Source organism: Cynoglossus semilaevis, chromosome 14, assembly GCF_000523025.1.
Source record: "Cynoglossus semilaevis isolate Cse_v1.0 chromosome 14, Cse_v1.0, whole genome shotgun sequence".
Classification (NCBI taxonomy): domain Eukaryota; kingdom Metazoa; phylum Chordata; class Actinopteri; order Pleuronectiformes; family Cynoglossidae; genus Cynoglossus; species Cynoglossus semilaevis.
The window spans coordinates 27,505,891-27,528,319 of record NC_024320.1 but is presented as its reverse complement, the minus strand read 5'-3'; the positions used below and the strand labels follow the sequence as shown (position 1 = coordinate 27,528,319).

Sequence of the window (22,429 nt, the reverse complement as noted above, 5' to 3'; positions counted from 1 at the left end):
CAGGTCCAACATTGTTAACATCGTAAAGCGCATTCTTTGTCACGAACCAGTGTAACGTACCAGTATTGGTGGAGCCAAAACTAAATCCTGTTGCTGGTGCAGCAGCAGTGGTGGTAGCTGTCCCAAAACCAGGGGCTGTGAGAGCTGCCAAGAAAAAGACAAAAAAAGACAATAAAACAGCTGACATTTGTTTTTACATGATTTCCGCATACCTTATCTTCGGTATATACACAATACAAGAGTAACCAATTAAACAATATTCGATTTCAAAGACCTGTGCACTAATCGACAAAGTATTAACTATTATTAGTTACACATGAAGCAGTGAATCTGCACTTACTGCCAAATCCGGACGAGGCGGTGGTCGTAGTGGTGGCGGCTGTTGAGCCAAAGCCAAATGCATTAGATGCTGTCGTCTTTGCACCAAATGACCCAAAAGAAAACCCCGGGGCGCCTTACCATGAGAAGACAGAAAGAGAAAAGTGTTAGTAAATGTTAAGTTGATTTGACAACTTTACGCTCAAACAAATCGGAATATAAAATAATCTCGACCAAATCTCAGAGACGTGGTACATTTACATACTGAACTGGTGGTGGTACACTAACACGGATGTCATGAAAACATTTAGATTAGACATTAGATTTTGTTTCATTTTCTATAAAGATGAACATTGGTCGGTACATGATTCCAGTAGCACGCTGTCAAGCTACTACAGCTTTTACGCAACCTACCAGACACTTAGCTACATATAACTCTGAATACACACATCGACCTAAAAGATTGGTTAGATTAAATACAATGCTTCCTCCGTATTCTTCAAATCCTATTAATTAAAACCAAAAAAACCCTCTCATACTTGTGGCCGTATTTGCGGTGGCGCCGCCAAAACTGAACGCCATGTTGATTGCCACCGGAAGTATACATTCATCCGAATTCCGGTAACTTTTTGTTTTCTTCTTGAAAATATGGCAGCATAGACCACGAGAGGCATGTATGCTGCCCCCTGCAGGACAAAGATTTAATATATTTGTATTGTGAACGAGAATAAGAGGTAGAAGGAAAGGGAAATATAAACATAGACGCAACAAAAATATAATTGTATAATAATTATAATTAAATATTATAATACTTTTATTATAAAATTATAATAATTGTATAAAGTGTAATGAAGAAAAAACACACAAATACATTTTTTCTGCTGCTGCCGATACTGATACTTGTACTATATAGTAATTTTACTACTTAAACTTGGAACTGTACGTACAACAAGTTCTACTATTACAACTGTTATGACCAGTCCAACCAACTAGCGCTTCCTTCCACTCCACTCCACACTCCTTCACTGCTTTCTGCTAATACGTGTACTATTATGAGACAGCTTATTTAAAATCTATATTATTATTTACATTTAAAGTACATTTCTTGCTGTTGTTGTTGTAGTGCTGATCGCTGCTACTTGTTTTTGTTCTGTTTTTGTTGTTTATTTGACCATTACAGCAGAGTAATGTTTATATGTATGTATATGTGATACACCTGCGGAGAAACCTTCCCCAATTTCGTTGTTTTAACCGAACATAATGACAAAATAAATAAATAATTCTATTCTATTAATACATCCACTTTGATCATTAATTGATCTAGCAGTACTACTAACTATTACCACTAGAACTCAAACTGGTAACTACTTCCACGACTACTGATACAGGCTATCATTATATATACAAGGTGTCGATGGTCTAGACAAGTCTCTGTGGCGCAATCGGTTAGCGCGTTCGGCTGTTAACCGAAAGGTTGGTGGTTCAAGCCCACCCAGGGACGGTTGTATTTATCAAGAATTTTGGGCAGTGGTGGCCTAGTGTCAAGGAACTTCGGGACTTGTGTCCATAAGGTCGCAGATTCAAAGTCATTTCGTTGTGTGCAGTGTCACAATGATAATGGCGTTCCCGCTTTTCATCGCGGTTCTGCTTTCGCTCCCTCAGTACATCGCGGATTTTTTTTTATCCGAACCCGCGAATAGTACACAGCATACTATTGGCTAATACAATGCGCAAATTGGGCATGCTTTTCTATTCCTCACGCTGATTGGCTCATGCATCGTAGCGTCTCTCAGCATCTCCCCTTGTCTGTGGGCCACTCTCTCGTTCACTTCGCCATTATACAACTGTACTGTGCATATAATTGTGTGAGAAAGGGTAATACAGTCTAGGGAGGGTTAATAACAGTGTGGGGAAAATAAAGTAAAGGATAAATATATACGTAAGTAATATAATAACTCACGATTTTCCCCATTTCGCGGTGGGTCTTTGAACGCAACTACTGCTCCTACTAGAACTAATACTTTCCTGCTACTACTTCGACAACATATTTCGTACCACTGAAAGAAATAACAGGAACAAAATGAGTAAAAAAAAACCCACTAATTGAAACTAATTTTATTTTTGTGTACACGGTAACAACAGTATTTACATTTACTGCTAAAATGAAAACACAAAAAAGGACCATTATAATGAAGGATTTGTAATTAAAATATGGCACAGTCCTTATGCATATTTCACATTTTTTTTTGTGTTTTTGGTTTATTTCTGTGTGATAAAATTATCAGTGTTTACAACATTGTAATATTGCTGTGTTTAGTAATGTTAGATAAAAAAATGGACCGATTCTTACAACCTTCGCAAGAATTTATGACACTAATCTATGCACAAAAATATTTTCTATTCCGATTCCTCTCTATTATTGTTAATGTTATCGACCGAGTTAAAGAATACATCAAATACAAAAGCAAAATCACAAAATGAAGTCCAATTCTCTAAAGTGATACATGTTACAGCTTCTCCACTATTGTTTGCAGCCGAAGTAACTCCTTCATAAAAATTATTAAATAAAACCCGGCGTGGTCACAGTATGAACTGAGTGTTGAGTATGCAGCTTTTTTTTTTTTTTTTGCCTCAAACGGCACCTGAAATCTTGTATTTCACAGCTTTAGGACAGAAAGCTGAGTAAAGTTAAAAGAAAGCGATATTCACTTGGCAGTGAATCTGCTGGTGCTTAAACAGCCTTCTTCAGGAAAAGCAACGAGGAAGAAGACAGTAACAGTGATTGTTTTAAAGGCACAGCTACAGCATTTTCTATGCTACTTCACCCCTTTAACAACTTTAACACTGACACAACAAAGTCGTGTTTCGGCACTAGACACCAACTGAAGACAAAACATTTTACAACAGCATCATCAAAGCACATTGTGACATGATTAAAAAAAACTCCATTACATATATATTGGTTTTTGTTTGAGTATGGTACTATAACAGTCGATTACTGTTTGTTATTTACCACAGACCCTGTCACATTCAGGGATTTATATGGCTGTAAAGTATTGTTTTATGAGATATTTTGTCCGACAGTAACACTAAAATTTACAGGAATAAAATCTTGAAAAAAAAACCCCACACCTGTGTTTAAAATCTTTCAATTTTTTCAAATCTCTCAAGTTTGCAGTCGTCCACCACAGTGAGAAAATATCTCACTGTATATACATACAAAAAACTATGGTTGTTACGTGATCAAAAAACAAAACCAAAAACGTAAATACGTACGTGGGTACGTAAATAAAAATGTTCCGACATATGAAAGATAAAAGGCAAATGCAACAAAGTAATACTGAATTTAAATCACAGACATGGATCGTACATAGAACCAGGACAGAGTTCTCTTAGCGACAGGTTGTGTTGTTGTTGCAGTGGAAATGCACCGCTGGTTTTTGAAGTGATGTAGTTTGTATTTACGGTAGGTTGTTTTAGTCACGTGATGATAATTTACACTCTTATGGTCTCTGTACTTTACAGAGGAAGACCTGAAACTAACTGGGAGAATTAACTTTAATTAAATAACATCTTCATCACTTCTGTCCAGCTCATATGTACGATCAATGGTCCAACCCAGGTCAAGAGTTTGTTCTGTTTGTTAAAACCACATCAATGACACATCGGTGCCATTTTCAGGGACAGAAAGTAAAATAATAATAATAAAAAAAAACCCGGGAAACAAACAGCAAATAGTAACCCTTCACACACCCTGATCTGGGAATACTTCACCCCAGACTGGACTTCAGGTAGCTTACCATGAGTAACTCTTACACAGAAATGTTTATTTGGAACATAGTACTGTTCTCTTCACTCCTCTTAACGCACAATCTCACTCAAATCAGAGACGGTTTGTCAATCACACATTGTTTTGTTGGTGGATTAAAAATCCTAATAAGCCTCAGTGGTAACTCTGGAGGTTGGAGGTTCAAGCACTCCGTCTCAAGCTTGCTGCTCAGATTTGGACGTCAAACCGATATAAGCACCATTCTGAGGATCGTCCTTGTCCTTGTTGCTGACCGGAGAGTAAGAGGTGTCATCTTCAGCAGACGTCTGCTGCAGTAGAATGAGGAAGAAGACGAGATTAGGAGAGGAATTAAAAATAAATATGTATTACTGTACATCATCAGATTACATTTTTTTCAGCATCTGTAGCATTTTAACATAAAGTGGGGACGTCCGACAATTATCGTATATTATCGGTCTGATATTAGCATAATTGTGTAATATCTGTAAGAATCGTTTATCGTTTTTTCCTCCAGTAATGAAAACCTGATAACGCAAAGTCTGGGATTTATCAAATGATGTGCCCTAAAAGTAGTTTGGGGATAAACGGCTGTACATGAAAGTGAGAGTCACTAGATGGTGGCATTTCAGCTGATTTAATTAATCTATTTTAATAATCAGGAAATTGTATGCAGAAACTCATACAGTGGTTTGTACAGATACATAAATAAATATTACCAGGCCTATATCAGTATCGGAATCGGAAATTAAGTGTGTACAAAATCGGCAAAAAGTTAATATCGGACATCCTCACTGGCCAACAGGATTAAAGATGTAGGTGGGCAAATTTATTTAGCGATTCAATTAAAGACAAGGCAAAAACAACATGAAACATCAAGGCAGACAACTTACAGCGGTTCGAGGCTTGGTCTTAACTTCATTCTGCATAGAGATGCGCACAGGTGCATTGTTAATTGAGTTTAGTTAAGCAATTATGCAAGAACTAACGATAATCACTCATTAGAGCAAAGCAAGCGACATGTAAGCTGTGAAGGAGTGAAGTGAGGTAAAGAAGCCTCTCACCTTCTGTCTGCGAGCCTTCACCAGGAGGACGATCAGGATCAACAGCATGATGACGCCCAGACCCACGATAAAGAGCGGGAAGTTGGAAACCAAATTGCTGATGAGCAGCAACTTCTGCACTCTCGCTGCAGAGTTGTCGTCAATCTCAACACTCTGGGAAAGACAAATGACAGATTTGGTGTTTTGTTCGGGTGTTTCCCCTTTACAAGATCTGTTTCCATCTGACTCACATAACACTCTCACCACTGAAGCGAAACAACTCTCTCCATATTCCCTTATCTGATCAGAGCTTCTGCTGTGCAAACCAGCTGACACTGACTCACGTAACACTCTCACCACTGAGCTTCTGCTGTGCAAACCAGCTGACAGTACTGTATCTCAGAATTGTCAGCTGATCCAAGTGCATTTTATGCCTCTTATTCATCCTACAGCCATCACAGGCTGCCACAGGAGGCGCCACAAAGTACGTGGTTGCATTTCACAGGCTGCCACTCGGGATTCCCATTGAGGATATGTGATTCCTCTGGGAATCAAACCCTGCCTTTCAGCGATGCTACCCGCTACACTATCGAACCAGCAGTGTGAGTCTTTGCAATCGACAAGTTTCCAAAGGGGGCGCCATTAAGTAAGTGGTTGTAAACTGTTGCGCCTTTAGGGTGGTACCTCTGGGAATCGAACCCAGGGTTCTCTGCTTTCTGCTTTCAGGGCAGGCGTGCTAATGTATTCATGTTTATTATTTGGAAAAAAAATTAATTATTCAACATTGCACCTCTTCTGGGGACAGTTAAAAACTGTCGGAATATAAAAAAGTGTCAGTTCACTGTTTGACCTTAATTTAGGACAAACACATTTTCCCACCGAGACCGAGACAGATACACCGAACAAAAGGTATTACTTACTTAAATTCAAAAAGAAAAAGGCTGCATTAAAAGCTGATGTTTATCTATAATGTACATTTCACAGTTTCCTACCTCGTTCAGGAACATAACAGGAAAGATTGTCTCCTTCAGGTTTTTCGTCTTCCTGTTATGAGTACAATGAGTGACATTCTTGTAGAGTACATTAGGTTAATTATCATGTAATAATAACTATGACACAGCACTCACGGGAATCCGGTAATCCTTTGGAGTAGGATGTTAATCTGTGCTCTCTTGTTGGCACGAACAATTATACCGGTCGTCTGTGAGCGAAACACAAAACAATACAGGGTCATAAAAGGCAGCAGTCTGAAACTGACACATGATTAAATGAGACAGAAAGAAAAATGTAACCACCCCAGCCCCATTATTATCATTAAAAAGAGGGTCATTCTGGATAACCCAAACATGAGGCCAACCTAATTTTTCATTCGTTGGAAAAAACCTCTGACTGAACCACTACACGGCACATTCTTGCACCGCTGCGTACGTTCCACTAGGTGGCGGAAAGAGCTCATAGAGAGAGACACACACGTGTAGGATTTATATTTATAACGTGGAGAAATGTGCAGGGGTGATCATGGCAGATGAGTCACGGCCGTGATGTCATCAATCTGGAGTGAAAAGAACTCACTGGGTTCAGGTCCAGGAAGGTTTGGTGGTGCTCTCTTTGTGGAGACATTCCATCAATGGCTTCCGCAAATTTGTCCTCACCCAGATAGAAATGAGGGAAGGAGGCCACGACGGGAGCACCTGTCAGAGGACACAGGGAAGAAAGACATTCATGGTGAAATTTTTATATTTAAATTAAATATAGTGTAAATATTGAGAATGGCAGAACCTGAACAACGACAAGAAACGCTGTTGGGTTCGAAGTCAGTATCCCAAAGTTAGCAAACACAGAATTAGCCATTATTATTAAGTCATTAAGACAACGAATAGCTAATGGTTAATACTGTATGGACACATTTGCGATACCAAAGTTTTTCTTTTTCTTCGTGTATTCTAAGTTAAGTTCGCAGAGACAAAAGCAGCTCCACATCTCTGAGATGGGAGCTGAATAAAAATGGTGGCAACTCAACAACATTTTCATCAGCATCTCTCTTCCTGCAGTTTGGATCAGAGTCTTATCAGGAGAGTCCGCCCGATAAGATAAGGACGTGACTCCTGAAACTCGATCGGCTTCAGGAAATGAGCGATCGGCAGAGAAATGGAACTGAGATCTTAAGCCTGAGAGCTGATTAATAATCGTGGACCTTATCCTAATACAGGTTCCTTTTACTCCTGTTTACTTCCTTCCTAAAATTGTAATTCGGGAATGTTGTATTCCTCTGGGCCGTGTTTCTGATAAGCCACCGAGGCAATTAAGATGTTCTAGGTTTTGGCAACATTTTTGTTGTGAAATGTTACAAGTGTTCCACCGGTCCAGGTCCAGGGCGACACAGACGTAATGCTGGTCTGTCGGGGCCACAACAGGGTCAGATGGTTCCATGTTATGAGGAGTTGATGAAGTGGGACAGAGGTGACGGTTTTCCTGCTCCTGTGTTTGGCAACAGAGGTTTGTCAAAAACACTGGACGCCTGCAGTCACCTGAGAGCCTGTTCCAGTCACAGGCTTCAAGGTCACCATAGTGCAAACACAAACACACACACACACACACACACACACACTGTTTTGTATCCAGGCGCTGACATGCAACATACTGTAACCCTGTGTTTTAAGGTCCTAACAAGGCTTTGACCTTGGGAGGCTTTAAAAATAAAACCATTGTTTTAACTGCTCTTCACTCATTCACTACAGGTCATGGACATTTACGCGCACTGCTGTGAACTTCTCATCCTTCATTCGTCACGTTTATTTTATAAGTCTCATTCACATGGTTTTCAAAATGTGACCTTTCATGCACCTTTTACCTCAAACATAACTTCAAATCTACAGTAATACCCTGAGATACGAGCAAGCCTTCAAGCTATTTTTTGCTTTGAGATACGAGATTTGAGATATGAGCACGGTTACAGACTCCGATGCTAGGTGGCGCTCGGAGCAGCCCACGCCGCTTCACTCGTTCACTTCACCTGTTCGTCTCCCACAGCACCAAATACTTCCTCAGTTTTCCTACAGTATTGCAGTCATTCTGCGATCTTTTTATATGTAACAAGACAATCCACTATCTTTTTTATCCCTTCTCTAGCGCCCCCTGGAGGAGGCTTGCCTCACACTCTTTGGGGTCTCTTTCAGCTTTCAAACAGTGTTCCTATGTCAGGGAACAAACAGTTAAAAGAAGGTTTTACATAAAGCTCAGTAAATAAGTCAGTTTTAGAGGACGGAATCATTTAACGATGCTACTTTTTTCCCCCCTCAAATGCAACATAAAGTGATGACATTTTAATCTATAAATGTTGGTTAGGAATATAGTGTAAAAAACGTTCTTGCTCAGTGAAGAAACAACATTATTAATTCATTTATCCATTAATTTGTAAATTATTAAGAGATCTCGCAGTGGTAGAAAAATACCGTTTTAATTTGTTGTTTTTTGTGTAAGTTTTCATTAGGGGACGTGAGGGACAAATGAGCAGTGGACATTGGCAATAGGACAATATCTGCTCCTATAAGAGGCCAGAGTCAGGTGACAGGGCTTACACCCCTTGGCAGTGGGCCAGGCATGATCAGATGTCGCCTGAGGTGTGGAGCAGGCTGCAGAGCTGGGTCACATGGATGGTTTCGTTGGTATTAGCAGTAATAAGGAGAGAAGACTGGAGGCGAGGTTCTTACTAATCTAAGAACTATTGTTCTGCTTTCCTCAGCAAGATTTCAAAGTGACAGTAGGTGCTACTGAAGAGTCAAAAGCATGAGCAGTTGAGGCTTTGAGTGGGAGGCTGCTAAAAGGAGGAAGCTACAAAAAAAAGACATAAGACAAAAAAAAACCCATGACGGTGTTTGGCAGAAATCACAAGCTGAGTCAGATCTAGAACAGAGGGAAGAATGTCAAAATTCAAAGTGTGTGTATATGAGAGTGCCGTCTCACAGTTACCTTTCCGACAGGGGCTGACTTTCAGAAGACCGGTTCCCAGGCACTCTTGGGGGGTAACGCAGAAGCCCGCATTGTCTGGGTTCTCCACTTTACTGGCCAGAACGGAGCGGGGTGGCGTGAAGCGGTACGCTGGGATTCCTTTCACTTTCACATCCTTCTCAAAGTCCATGTATATCGTCCTGCAAGTAAAGTTCAAGTTCAGACCAACAGCCCCAGGTTCCAGTGTGTCTTTTTTTTAATTATATATAAACATATAAATATATATATCTTTCTCTCCCCCCAAACTAATACCAATTACCCAATTCTTAAGAAATTTTTACTTTATAACTTTACTTTATATTTACCTCTTGTGTGATTAAGTGCGGTTTCTTAAGTCACACTCCAAGGTTAGGTAGATTTTTTTTTTTAAACCAAAATGAAGTCATCCTGTGTCTATATAAGTCTACATAGTGCAAAAACAGCTTCAGTGTAGCCAGAAGCTAACATGGACAAGATGCTACATATGAAATGAAAGAAAGTAAAATATTAAGATACTCTTTTACTTTTTATCACACCTTTCCTGGTAAAATAATGGTTTAGTAGAGTGAATAAATAAAATGATATACTGCATAATGAAGATTAAACATACAAATACCCAATGAAAGCAGTTAAATGAAGTTTTTAAAGGCAAAGAAAAGGTTCACGTGTTAGCGTACCTTAGCCTAGCATCAGTGAAGAAGTATTCCTAAAGTAAAATGCGACACGTTAGTCCACCGTTAATATGTAGCTGGTAAGTACCTGACTAGCACACCAATACCACACTGCTAATTCACTTTAGCAAAGCAACATCACTCGGACTGATGTGTTTAGCGTACCTGTAGCTACGGGCTACGTGAGGCTCATGGAGTTCATTACTTAAGTCAGAGAGAATTAGATTTATATAAAACAATGAATCTTTTACATTAAAATGACCAAATATTAGCAAAGCGCTACTGTAGTTGCAAATAGCAACAATAGCTAAGGAGATACGAACATGAGAACTGAAGATTAGCTGAAAGTAGTTAAAGACTAGCTGAGAGATAACAAGCGGAGCTGTACGAAACCCCCGCTTCATATAATAACTGGGGGGGCATGAAAAAAAAATCACAAGAACTTCTTGTCAGTTACATTATTATTAACAGCGCATAAATCTCAGTACGAAGAACTCGTCCATTAACAGCCAATTACAGTGTTCAGTTAAGAGTGTGACATCTGTAAGTTCCATTAACACTTCACCATATAACTGTATATAGATATGGTTAACAACTATAATTGTATTATAAAAAGCCTGGACTGACTTGGTCTTCAGCTCAGTTGAATAATGTGAATGTGACGTGGAATTACAGCGTGGCGTGACTCTGACCTTCGTGCTGTACTGGGAGAGGAGAAACTGTGAGCTTTTTTGTTTCCTGTGTTTTAATAGCTTCCAAGTGAATTGTGCTATTGTGTGTGGTCCATCCTTATTCTCTACACTTCTGTCTTTTTCAGGGAATCCTGACCATTCTACCACAGAACAAAGGAGTCCATAGAGTGTCTGCCAAACAGTCCCAGAGACTTCGGCCCGTAGCTACTCAGCCCACCGAGTGTGCAACAATACTGTACAGACCTTTCCCTTGACCTTTGAGGGAGAAGCCAAGTAAAAAAAAAAAAGGACTGATGTGTTTCTTCACAGAACGGTAGAACAAAATCTCAGCCAATCGCTGCCCATGTGTGAAGGCTAAAGATGTAAATTCAACTGGATAATCTCAATAACAGTTCCTCATCTCTGCTGCAGAGGATTTTAATGGTTTGGGTCCAGTATTTGGGAGGAGGATATTAAGTGGAGCCCAATGACTGGTTTAGGACTCCAGGGTTAAGTGCTTTGCTTTGACACACGGTGTCATGGGTCTGAAGTTAGAGACTGATGGTCTGGTTGGAAGCTAAAGACAATTAGCATTGTTTATGACTGGTTTATTTTCTCTGTAAGTTCTAAAGTGTTTGTAAATTCTACCATCTCAAATCAAATTCTGATACTATATGATATGATTTTAGTATTTGTAAAAAACTATTTTTTTTAATCAATTTTAATTTTAGGACCCATAATGAACCCACTGGTCCACTGACCTGACATAACAATCAGTTGCCCTTGATTGCCTATGTAGCCTATTAGACCAGGCGTGGGCAAACCTTTTGACTCGGGGGCCACAAATGTCCAGGGGGGCCGGGTCAGGAGCAGACAGACAGAGCGTTTGTGAACTAAGATAAATGAAGTCATGAATAAAGGCTAAAATGATAAAATGCTCTTATCATTTTCTAAGCCACCTATTGGGGAAACATGTGTATTGCAGATAAAAGGCAGAAGTATAATGATAATATAAACAAATTATATAATATGGAAAAGTTTAGCGGGCCAGATAAAAAAGTTGAATGGGCCGCATCTTATTAGAAGTATTGCTGACGGTATTCAGTATCAGTGTAATACCGGTGCGTAATACTCGTAACTACAGAGATCACAGTGGTATCATAGTGTAGCGGATAGCATGCCTGCCTTACCCGTTTGCCTTACATGTACAGGGTCCTGGGTTTGAGTCCCAGAGAAACCACATATCCCTAATGACACCTGCTATGTGGGGCAAATAAGGGACCAATATATATATATTTTTTAAATGGGTTTGGAAGATTAGTATCAGGACAATGGTAGTTCTGATCCTCACCGCCAAATACACTTAGTGAAATATAAATTACTTTTACAGACAGATTAGCCACACCATGTAGTTTGAGGTTCAAGGAGCCAATCAGGCGACACACCAGTAGCAACAACTGCTATTTAATACAACTAGAAACCAGAATTGGCATCTCATATGTAAACTAAAAAAAACCCGGAATACTACTTTTGTGATCTTGGTATTTAAACAATGCACAGTGTCAAATGTTGAGTGTTTTGTGGCTCAGCTGTCCGTTACGGGGTCACTAACCCCTCTAACCTGCAACCTTCCCCGTCACAGACTTAAATTCTTGAACATATTTGGTGCTGAACTGGAGATCCAGATGAACCTTGATAATAACAAAAACACATGCTACGAGTCATTCATACCACAGGCTGAACAATCCCCATGTGTGTTAAAGGTTAGCACACATGATCATGGAACATTTCCTCTTCACACTAAAGTAGCAGGCACGGGAAACAAGGAGGGACCCTTCCCTTTAGTCACAATAACACAGACGGCCATGATTAGGCAATGAATAAGTAGGTGAAAGTTTTCAGTAAACATCTGGGAGATGGGTTTGGACGCACGTCCAGTCTGAGTCAAAGGCAAAACCAGTGCAAGGGATTCTTTCTGCTCTGAACACAAAGGTCAACGCGCGTGCTGGGAACTGAAACTATTTTTTCGTTAGATTAGAGAAGTCTTTTTTATATTGAAGGGTTTTATATCAGGCAAAACCTCCTGAGGACACATTTTTGAATCTTCTCATGAACCTTTCAGCCGACCATATGTGGAAGAAACGTTCGCAAGAAGTATTTGAAAATAAGAACAGAAGGTTGTTTGTTTCTACTAAAATCTACAGTTTGGAAGATTTTTTTTTTTTTACTTTCTGCTGGCTGTTCAGTCATAAGGTTTTTTTTCATTGGTGTTTCCTGAAAGCTAAACTTTATTATATAGACACCCAGACTTCCATTAGAAAAGAACTGCCCCCTGTGGTGCTGTTTGGGAGTGAGCAGGATGTTATGATAACCGTCCGTGGGATCCAAAGCCTGTGAACATACCATACCCGATTTAAAAGCCCACTTTCCACTCCACAGTGACCACAGGCTCAAATTTTTAACTGAGAACATTAGACAGGAATAGACCTGAGTTACTCATTTATCACGACCATATCAGTCTCAGGTAACATGTTCTATCCTTGACAATGGGTGGGAGTGTCCGCGGGGTGACGACTCAGACCATTAGCATTCAACACAAGTGCAATTGACACTGAAACTGTCAGTGGATTTACAGACAGCCTGAGTCATAAACCGTTCTCCTCAGCTGGACGCTCCGAAGGGAAGATCAAAGTTGGCGAGGTCGTTTGGCTCCAACCTCAGACAGCTGCAGCGGCCAAATGTTAGCATGAAAAAATGTACTAGCTGTAAAGGACCCCGAAAAGCCTGTGAGGCCACTGAAGCAGTGGTTGATTGCTTCAAGGCAGCGTGGGAAGCTGAGCTTCCTCTGAAATATCATTAAATAAAGTGTCAATTATATTTTCATTTCATTACATTTTATATACATGACAAGACAAGGTAATTTAGAACGTGAGGACCGCTCGGATCAGCTGATTTTCTTCTCGTGTGTACCAATAGCGTAGTGAGCGATATTAAACTTTGTTAAGAGTCAGATTCGATTAGCGTCATTGAGGCAGCACCGCAACATCACTTTCAACGTGGGATCAGAGAAAACGATGCGAAAAACTCTTAGAAAAACTGGCCTGCACTAGGAGTCTACAGAGCAGTGGGCGGACGTTATGATTGGACAAAATGTTTAAGGTGCAGACCAAGATGGTGATTGACAGCTCTTTCAAAATTTGGTCGGAGCATGCCCATTGATGTGGCGTCCTTTAAAAGTCTAGACCTACAAAGACTAGACTTTGAGGATAACGTCGGCTCAGGAGTGTCAGAAAAACACAACGTGTTCCAGCGCTGCAGTGAGACGATCAATCAATTACAGGGAAGAGGGCAAAAAGAGTGGCCTCAAAATAACTGAAGAACTGAAGAAGCCCCTTGGATGAGAGGTGAAAAAAAAAAAACTTTTTTCGTCCAGTTGTCCTTGATGTAACTATTTCAAAACCTTTTTACGTCCAGTTGTCCTTGATGTAACTATTTTTGGATTAAATGACCTGGATGACTGAGAACATACACAGACATGGCCTCAAAATACGGATTAATATGTTAGATACAAACAGTGGCGCTTTGGCCCAGAGGCAATGTCTCTGTCATTGGTGTCACCTCCTGGGCTAAATCGACTCCAGGTTAGGGCGGTTGGCGCCCTCCAGTGGACTCACCACCCGCAGGAAGGTTCACGAGGGGCTGGTACGATGCAGTGTGATTTGGGTGGCGGTCGTGGAGACCGCTGCTCCCGCGACCCGGTAACAGATAAGCGGACGCAGATGGACGGATGGATGGATACAAACATTGTACGAGGACAGCACTGAACACCATTGGTGGTTCCAGTCATACCTGCACAGATCTGGAGTGAAGATGTAAATGCGTTCCTTCTTGTCCAGCAGGGGATGGAAAGCACTTCCATCTGATCCATTGATGCTGTTGCTGTGGTCAGATTTCCAGAAGGTCAGCTGGCTGAAAAAAAAAACAAAAACAGACCATGAGCACTCAACTCTCCACATAACAGGTACATACGTATGTATCTGAATTCGTAATGCCCAAGGAATGCCCCCTGGTGATCAAATCAGATTAGTAGCAGCAAAATACTGATCAACTGACAAAGGTAGTTACACCAGGACAACTGGGGAAAGGAACTGGAACAATAACCTGGGAAGGTCACAACAACATGAGTAGGTTCTGAACACAGGGAAGCAGGATGTCCTGCCCTCTGTTATGAGCTAGAGTACCACCTACTGGGCAAACAAACAGAAATCACCAGTGGCATGAATGTGTCTTTTTTTCCAGAACTATTTTAAATGTAACATCGGACAACGAAAATTTCATTCCCTGTGGACAAAGAAAGCCAGGGATCGTGTGTTTGTGTCACCTTTCGCCTTTCCAAGTTTCGACCCGGCCATAATCCATGTAGTCGTTCACCCCGGTGTGGTAGACAAACTCTCCATCGTTGCTTCCGTTTTTCTATAAAGCAAAAATTGAAGGCGTGAAAAATTCCTCGCCAACTTGAACTAACGGGGACACCAACGACCCGGAAACTGTTTGCTGAAGCTGACGTACCTTGTACATGAGGCCAAATGTTGTCTCCACATCAGGCTGACTGGCAGAAACCTTGGTCAACAAGGCATCTTCATACCCCCAGAGCAGCCCCTGTACAGTGCGGTTGGTGAAGACCTCAACCCCCATAGCGTTCACCATAAGCGATTTGAAGAAATTGCCTTTCACCTTGTTCATGACAGCCTGCGCATAAAAAGCCAATGAAAACGCATTAATGAAGTCACATATACGTAAAAATGAAGACCTAAGTAAGAGAATGCAGAAGGAAATGACCAGGTTAAAACACATAAAAAAAAAAACAGAAGCTCAAGCCGAACATCCATTTCCCTCCATTTGTTTCAAACAATCAGTTCAGACTCACCCATCCAGGGATGTTGACTGTGGTGATGATATCCACAGCTGGATCTCCCACCGACTTCTCTCTCAAGAACACAAAGCTTTTTGTGTTGTACGCAGACACCATTGTGCCATTTTCCACCATGCTCACATTGTCCTTGTACCTGTACTCCCTGTGTAAACACATTTACACCACAGACTGTCATTTAACATTATGTTAACAATAGCACAGGTTATTTTAGTTCTTTAATCAGAGGTGCAGCCAACTTAGAGTCACTGTTCAATGTACAGGGGTGCACAATAAGTAGATCAAGGTTAACCAGTAGATGGCAGAGGGATCGCTGGTCGATCATAAACAGTAACATTAAAAAAAAAAAAGTATAGAGTGGAGGCGCGTCTGTCCCAGGGGTCCCAAGACGTTCCAAGATCGCCTGTGAAAGGCGAAAAAACGCAAAGTAGCGATGCAATAGTTATTATATTACAGGGTATATATTCACCCTTGTCACGACATTGTTTCCCAAAGACTGGGTCGCGACCCTCAGGTGAGTCGCAAGAGTTTTTTTTGGGGTCGTCTCATGTCTATCATGTCTTCCAGGAGTTTACGAATAATGCCTATTGGTTTGGGTTTTTTACAATTTTTTTTTACTGTTTTTTAGAAAATGCTTATTTTATCACGGAAAATTTTTTTTACTGTTTTTTTAGGCTAGAAAAAGCTTATTTTATCACGGAAATAATTTTAAAATGTTTTATATTCCGCAAAAACCGGCGATAGAGCGAAAGATCCGCAAAAATCCGAACCTGATACAGCGAGGGATGACTGTATATATACTATATAAATATAATCCTGTGTACTGGGAACCATATACTATGAGAAATAAATCATGTTTTGCTATACAGCTACAGGTTTTTAGTTAAAGCACCTGCACATTTAATGATATAAATATGTTCAGTTTATATTAATTATATATTTAATGTTTAACTCATTTTAGCCTGGTCATTTGAAAAGCAGCTCCCGAGCCAAACAAACAAGTGAAGGCAACTGTCTCCTCCTTCCTTTAAAAAAACAACAACAGATAATTGGCTTGGCATTTTCAAATTAAAACTATTGCCTAACTTAAAAATGTATTGATCTGTTGACTTTAATATATATATATATATACATATATATATATATACAGTATATATATATTGACAGCATAAAGCCTCACAACAGATCCTACCTGTACGTGTAAGGTCCGACCTGCTGGACCTTTGGCTTGGCTCCAAGAAGGACCTCATCCACGTTGGTGATATTGAAGAAGAAGTATTCCATGTACACAGGCGGGGGAGGGTTCTTCCAGGACTCAAACACACGGCTGCCCTCGACAAGAACGATCTCCTGTTGGCACAAAAATGCTGGGTTTAAACTCTGTCTCATGGCACTAAATATTTGACTCTCCGCCTGACAAGACATTTATTAAAATAAGTACAATAACATATAACAACAATAATTATAATAATAATATTAACATTAATTAGTCGGTTCCATAGTGTAGCGGTTAGCACGTCTGCCTCGGAAGCAGAGAGCAGAGTGTCCTGGGTTTGAATCCTTGAGGAACCACATGCTTGGCCCTTACAAGGGGCAGCCTGGTAACAGCATTTCTGCTGCTAACACAACAATTTCCCAAATATGGGAACAATGTAGTTATTATTATTTTAATTTTTAATACAGGAATGGTTATGTATGTGGTTGTTAATATTTTAATGTCACTCTCTCTATATAAACTTTTTGTAATCAGCCTTTACTGCGACAAAACATTTAAGAAACCAAATGTAAACGATATTATTGTTTTCATTTAAGGTCACTTTCAACAGTAAACATGTCTGATTCCGGAGTCTCTGAAAACCTGCCCTACTTACAAACAGCCCAGAGAACAAAACATCCACGGGGGTCACAGAGGGGAGGCGCTGTCTGAGTGCGGGACAAGCAGATTGGCTGCACATATGAATGGCATTACGGGGGGACCCTACTCCGGGGCAGCCCATTGTCAGTGGTTGCTACTGACAATGGGCTGCACTGGGGGAGACCTGCTGACAAATCATGTGATGCAGAAAGCTGGATGCCTACTGGCCAAGCCTGACCTTAATCATCTGAGCCACATTCTTTGGGACCCAGTCTTAATAGGGCCCCCCAGCAGTGGAGTGCAGACGCAGACTGATACGGTCCTAATTCTTCACACCGAAAACAAGAACTGTATCTTTACACTAGTCGGTGATTTCACTGTGACAACGGCACAAACAAGAAAATGAAACTTTGCCAAAGTCTAGTGGAGATGATGAAATCTGGCCCACCTGCTTTTGTTTACATGTTAATGTCTAAATAAAACTTGAACCTAATGCAACCATGGGCAAACTAAGGCCCGGGGGCCAGATGTGGCCTGTTCAGCTTTTAAATCTGACCCAATAAACTTTTCCAAATTATATTATTTTATTTTTGTTGTCATTATACTTCTGCCTTTTCTCTGCAATACCCACATTTCCCCAATAGATGGTGCAGAAAATAATAAAAGCATTTTACCATTTCAGCCTTTATGCATGACTTTTACATGTCATTTATCTTTATCTATCATTTAATTTAGGACAATTGTGGCCCGCGGGTCAAAAAGTTTGCCCTCCTCTGGTCTAATGTGTTAATTCACTTGATTTTTTACTTAACATATAAAAGAATACAAATGTGTGTTTTTTGTCTTCACTCTTTTGATTCTGTAATGACATTAAGCGTTGCCTGTAGATTTTCTTCACTCAAACAAATAAAGGAAATGGGTTTTAGGTCAAACAGAAATCTCCACGTCCCAAGACTGCAGCTGAATGTGCATGACATTCAAACTCAGAGGTATTTTATAATAGTTACACACTGACAAAAATCAAACAAAGCCAACGATAATGCAAATAACCACTTTCTTCATTTATTATATAAATAAAATATTCAGTGAATCTATTTATTAGCAAATTTAGTCGAGCTAACATAACATGCTAAGTTTTTAGATTTTCCTTACACATCAAGGGTGTTTATCACACAGTGATCAAAGTGTGGATCATGGGTTACAGTTCAAACACAGAAGAGTTCATGGTGACCTCAAATGAAAAAAAAAAAGCCATGATTTGCTCATTTACGCAGTCTGCCATGAATCAGCCCACCACACATTTGGATAAATTGAATTTGATTGGTGCAGACCAAAAAACATACTCTCCCCTCCCCCCTTCTTCTTGTGGGTCCTTTTGCTAGTTAGAGAATGACATTTAGTTGAGTAGTCAGGGACAATAAAGCTGTCACCTCAGATTGAAGAAATGGGGGGACCCGTGGGGGTGAGAGGGGGGGCGTGTTCTTTCTACAGTATTTCATTCTTTTAAACTTGGAACTACTAATATGGCAACACTCCCAGCAGGCTGTTTGAAGGCCTGCTTGGAAAACACAAGAGGGAACTCAAGAACTCGTCTTATCTCAGTACTCACCGCCGCCTCATTCACACCACTCCCTATATGAAAACACATGCAGCAGGTGGACAAACAAACACGCACAATCTGCTGCTGCTGCTTTAATGTCCATGGAATGGACGGGAGAAGCATTCCAAGGTGTTGTCCTGAAAGTTTCTCTGTTACCACACGCACACAAGCCCTGAACATGGAAGCACCATTTTTCACCGTCATCACATTCAGCCAGTATTCTCATCCTGACGCCTCGAGTCACGCGGACGCCGAGTGGATGCCAGTTCAGTCTGCTGCCGGTGGGAGGAGCAAAATGAAATCCTGCACATCGGTGCAACTGGTGCAAGGCAGTAACGAGATACAGTGGGAATATATCATGCTGTCAGGATAACCCGCAACAGCGATCTGTGTGTGCGTCACACCCATGCATACTTTTCAGAAGAAGCACTTTTTATTGTTTTTCAAACATTTTGTGTACCTCAGTTTTCTAAAAAAAACAACAACAAAACTACAAAATGAAACAAGTTTTCTCCAAGGTTTCTGTGTATATCGCTGCCTCCTGCAGTTCCACCAGTGTATACGCTGCTCTGGACTTCAACAAACATCTGGCTTTAATATGGCACGCTAGGTTTGTGGCCTCAGTTGAACTCTCAGGCATGTGAACCTCATATAGGACGGTGTGAAGATATGAGGTCTGCTTCAACATCAGTGTTTAAATGCTACTGGAAACCAACACCAAGGTAGTTGCTTTTATGGATGTAATGACTGTCTTTTAGCTCCAGGGGGTGCTATGGACACTGTTTGATTTACTTAATTTGACTTTTGTTTTGAGCTTTTCTTCATATATGAATCGGAACATTTTCCTGTATTTAACATTGGTATTAATTAAAAATGCAATAACATCAACTTCTTTGGCTTTTACTGTAAGAGCGTCTGATCTGCTCTGAGTACCAATACTGCCCCCTACTGGGTCTGTTGTTGGCTAGTAATGGCTCATTAAAGGGAAAAGGGGAAATACTAATAAATAATTTTGTGATAAAATGTTATCTATGTCTATTTGTTTATCAGCGTTAAGCTACTCTTTGGTAACTATTTAACACGTTTATCTCTAATCCTTCAACTCAGGTCATAGGTTGCATTATGGCCAAACATCTACGACATGTTAAGGGAGCAGATCATTTCCTTGTGTACTTAGGATAATGGCTAAGACCATTGTGCAGCAGATGGCAAAAAAATGGAAAAGTATTTATTTTAAGGTCTGACTATAGCGCCATCTTGCTACTAACCAACTGGGACATGTATTAAGCTTCCATGAACCCCAGGATTACTTTGACCTTTGATTCTTGTGAGTGTGTTTGACTTTGAATCAACCCAAGTCAACAGTGGTATTACATGTTGTACTGACCACGGAATTGAACAAAATCCACTGCAAACATCTGTAGGAAATCATTAACTCTATTAGTGGATGATGTCTTTCTTTCTACCTGCAGCCGCCTTCATCAAACACCAGGCACAAGAAGACCTTCAGAATGTGACTCACCCACCAAGTTAACATTTCTGAAGAAGAAGAAGAAGAAAATAAAAGCATACCGTTCAGAGAACTACTGAACGAGAGTCTGCTCTGTCTGTGTGTGATTAAACCATCTGGAATACTGTCTGTGTGTGATTAAACCATCTGGAAACGCTTTGAACTTCACCATCGAACATCTGACCAACATAGTAACACTGAGGATTGAGGCTTTCCTAGAATTTTATAGGTAGCAATGCACAGAACTGAAGTCTTCCAAGAATAACAATGTAAGAAGTCAGCAATCCAGAACAACACTAGTTTAGTCTCACATTGAATCTTTTCCTCAGCCAATCGTATCCCAAAATTGTTTCGCCGATCTTTGTCCGTTGTTCCCTGCCTTAGAATTATGCAGTGAGAGCTTTTCATGTTTGTAATAAACTTAACTCACTCTCCATTAGTTCTGTCTCTTATCATCCGACAAAAGGTAGCAGCCTCGCCGCAAGGCACACAGTTAATATAATGTATCGCGACCCAAATTTTCCGGGCCACCGAGTGACATACAAAGGCAATGCACAGGTTTGTTATTGTCTTGAACATAGCATGATTGGCCCAATGGTATGGACGCCATGATGGACACAAACAGGAGGACATCTAAGTTTAGGTCAGGGTTAGAGAAAAGTGAAGGGAGAAAGAAAACTCAGTAGAACTGAAAGAAGAAGTTATTACTGGCTAAGATGAGTTATGAGGTAGAACTTAATTATAAATTGGAATTTCTGTTTGAATGTTTCATAATTAAAGGCAGAAAAAAAGAAGTGAGTTGGAACTAATTCTCATTAAAATGTATTTGAAACTTAGGCGGAAATTCTTAATGGGACGGCCTTTGAAACTCAATCAATGTTTTTCAATTTTGCAAACCAAGAAAACGTCCAAGAAATCTCAAGTCTTCGCTTGCAAATCTAACTTTGCGAGCTAATTGTAGTCATTAATGTCCCTCTTAATGGTGGCTTGTAGAACAATATTAATTAGTCTACAGCAGCGGGTTTCAATAGCTGAGGCGTGCCTCCCCTAGGGGGTGCCAAAGAGTCACAGGGGAGACCTGCATGAAGTGAAATTATTTATTGTTGCAAATAATCGTTTATGAATGCTCTTTCTAAAAAGCTGTGAAAATAAAATGTTTTCAAACAAGCGCTCAGTGAGGGCTGGTCAGTGACGGTTGGTCAGTGAGGCTGGTCAGTGAGGGCCGGTCAGTGAGGGCTGGTCAGTGACGGTTGGTCAGTGAGGCTGGTCAGGGAGGGCTGGTCAGTGACGGTTGGTCAGTGAGGCTGGTCAGGGAGGGCTGGTCAGTGACGGTTGGTCAGTGAGGCTGGTCAGGGAGGGCTGGTCAGTGACGGTTGGTCAGTGAGGCTGGTCAGGGAGGGCTGGTCAGTGACGGTTGGTCAGTGAGGCTGGGCCGTGAGGGCTGGTCAGTGTGGTCAGTGACGGTTGGTCAGTGAGGCTGGTCAGTGAGGGCATGCGCCTATGTGTTAAAAAAATTCTATCTGAGTCAATTCATTTTCACAAATGAATTGAGTCGTTCATTTCATCAGAGCCTGTATTGACACGACAACTTTACTTTGACTGAGGGTCAGAAACTCCACAGCAATTTGGAAATCCAGCCATTCTTGCACCCTGACCTGCTCTGACCTCTGCAGTGGACACAGCTTGTCCTATGACATGTGTTAAAAATATCAACCAATGCTGAGTACAAGCAGTGCTGACACTGCCTGTCACTTATTCTTAGCACCACGACCTCTACTGACTCATGGGAACTGTGTGGCCGCAGCACATCAACTGACCATTAGAAATTCCTCTGAATCCACCAACAGCTGGAAACAGTCGATCCAGAAAAGTGCCCTGTGTTGACAGGCATGCCTTATCTAAACCTGGGATCTTCCTCTGGGAAATGTTGGAGCACAATTCACTGAACACTGATAACCTACTGTGTATATACAGTGGAACCACGAGATACGAGCAAAATCTGTTCCTGGACCGAGCCAGTAACTGGAGGTGCTCGTATCTAGAATCATTTTTTCCCA

At 40.7% G+C, this 22,429-nt stretch overlaps 2 protein-coding genes and 1 non-coding gene across 5 annotated transcripts in view; 1 reads left to right on the top strand and 2 right to left on the bottom strand.

Annotated features, from left to right (window-relative positions):
* Positions 1-967, bottom strand: part of nup54 (nucleoporin 54) — a 9,139-nt gene extending 8,172 nt beyond the window's left edge. For all 3 annotated transcript variants that reach the window (XM_025061943.1, XM_008326242.3, XM_025061941.1), the window contains exons 1-3: positions 858-967; positions 341-454; positions 61-144 (exon numbers count right to left, since the gene is read on the bottom strand). In XM_025061943.1, the coding sequence (XP_024917711.1) occupies positions 61-144; positions 341-454; positions 858-900 (241 nt within the window). In that variant the 5' untranslated portion in view covers positions 901-967. The remainder of the gene's footprint in view (positions 1-60; positions 145-340; positions 455-857) is intronic.
* A 778-nt stretch (positions 968-1,745) lies between these two features.
* trnan-guu (transfer RNA asparagine (anticodon GUU)) lies at positions 1,746-1,819 on the top strand. The gene has a single exon. It is a non-coding gene; the product is annotated as a tRNA-Asn (tRNA).
* Positions 1,820-2,544: 725 nt separating this feature from the next.
* LOC103390404 (lysosome membrane protein 2-like) overlaps positions 2,545-22,429 on the bottom strand; it is a gene marked incomplete at its 5' end in the record, with an annotated part of 22,865 nt that continues 2,980 nt past the window's right edge. The window contains 12 exons of the mRNA XM_025062076.1: positions 2,545-4,416; positions 4,999-5,028; positions 5,170-5,322; positions 6,141-6,192; positions 6,276-6,349; positions 6,721-6,839; positions 9,118-9,296; positions 14,327-14,446; positions 14,859-14,950; positions 15,047-15,226; positions 15,405-15,552; positions 16,600-16,757. Coding sequence (XP_024917844.1) covers positions 4,303-4,416; positions 4,999-5,028; positions 5,170-5,322; positions 6,141-6,192; positions 6,276-6,349; positions 6,721-6,839; positions 9,118-9,296; positions 14,327-14,446; positions 14,859-14,950; positions 15,047-15,226; positions 15,405-15,552; positions 16,600-16,757 — 1,419 coding nt within the window. The remainder of the gene's footprint in view (positions 4,417-4,998; positions 5,029-5,169; positions 5,323-6,140; positions 6,193-6,275; positions 6,350-6,720; positions 6,840-9,117; positions 9,297-14,326; positions 14,447-14,858; positions 14,951-15,046; positions 15,227-15,404; positions 15,553-16,599; positions 16,758-22,429) is intronic.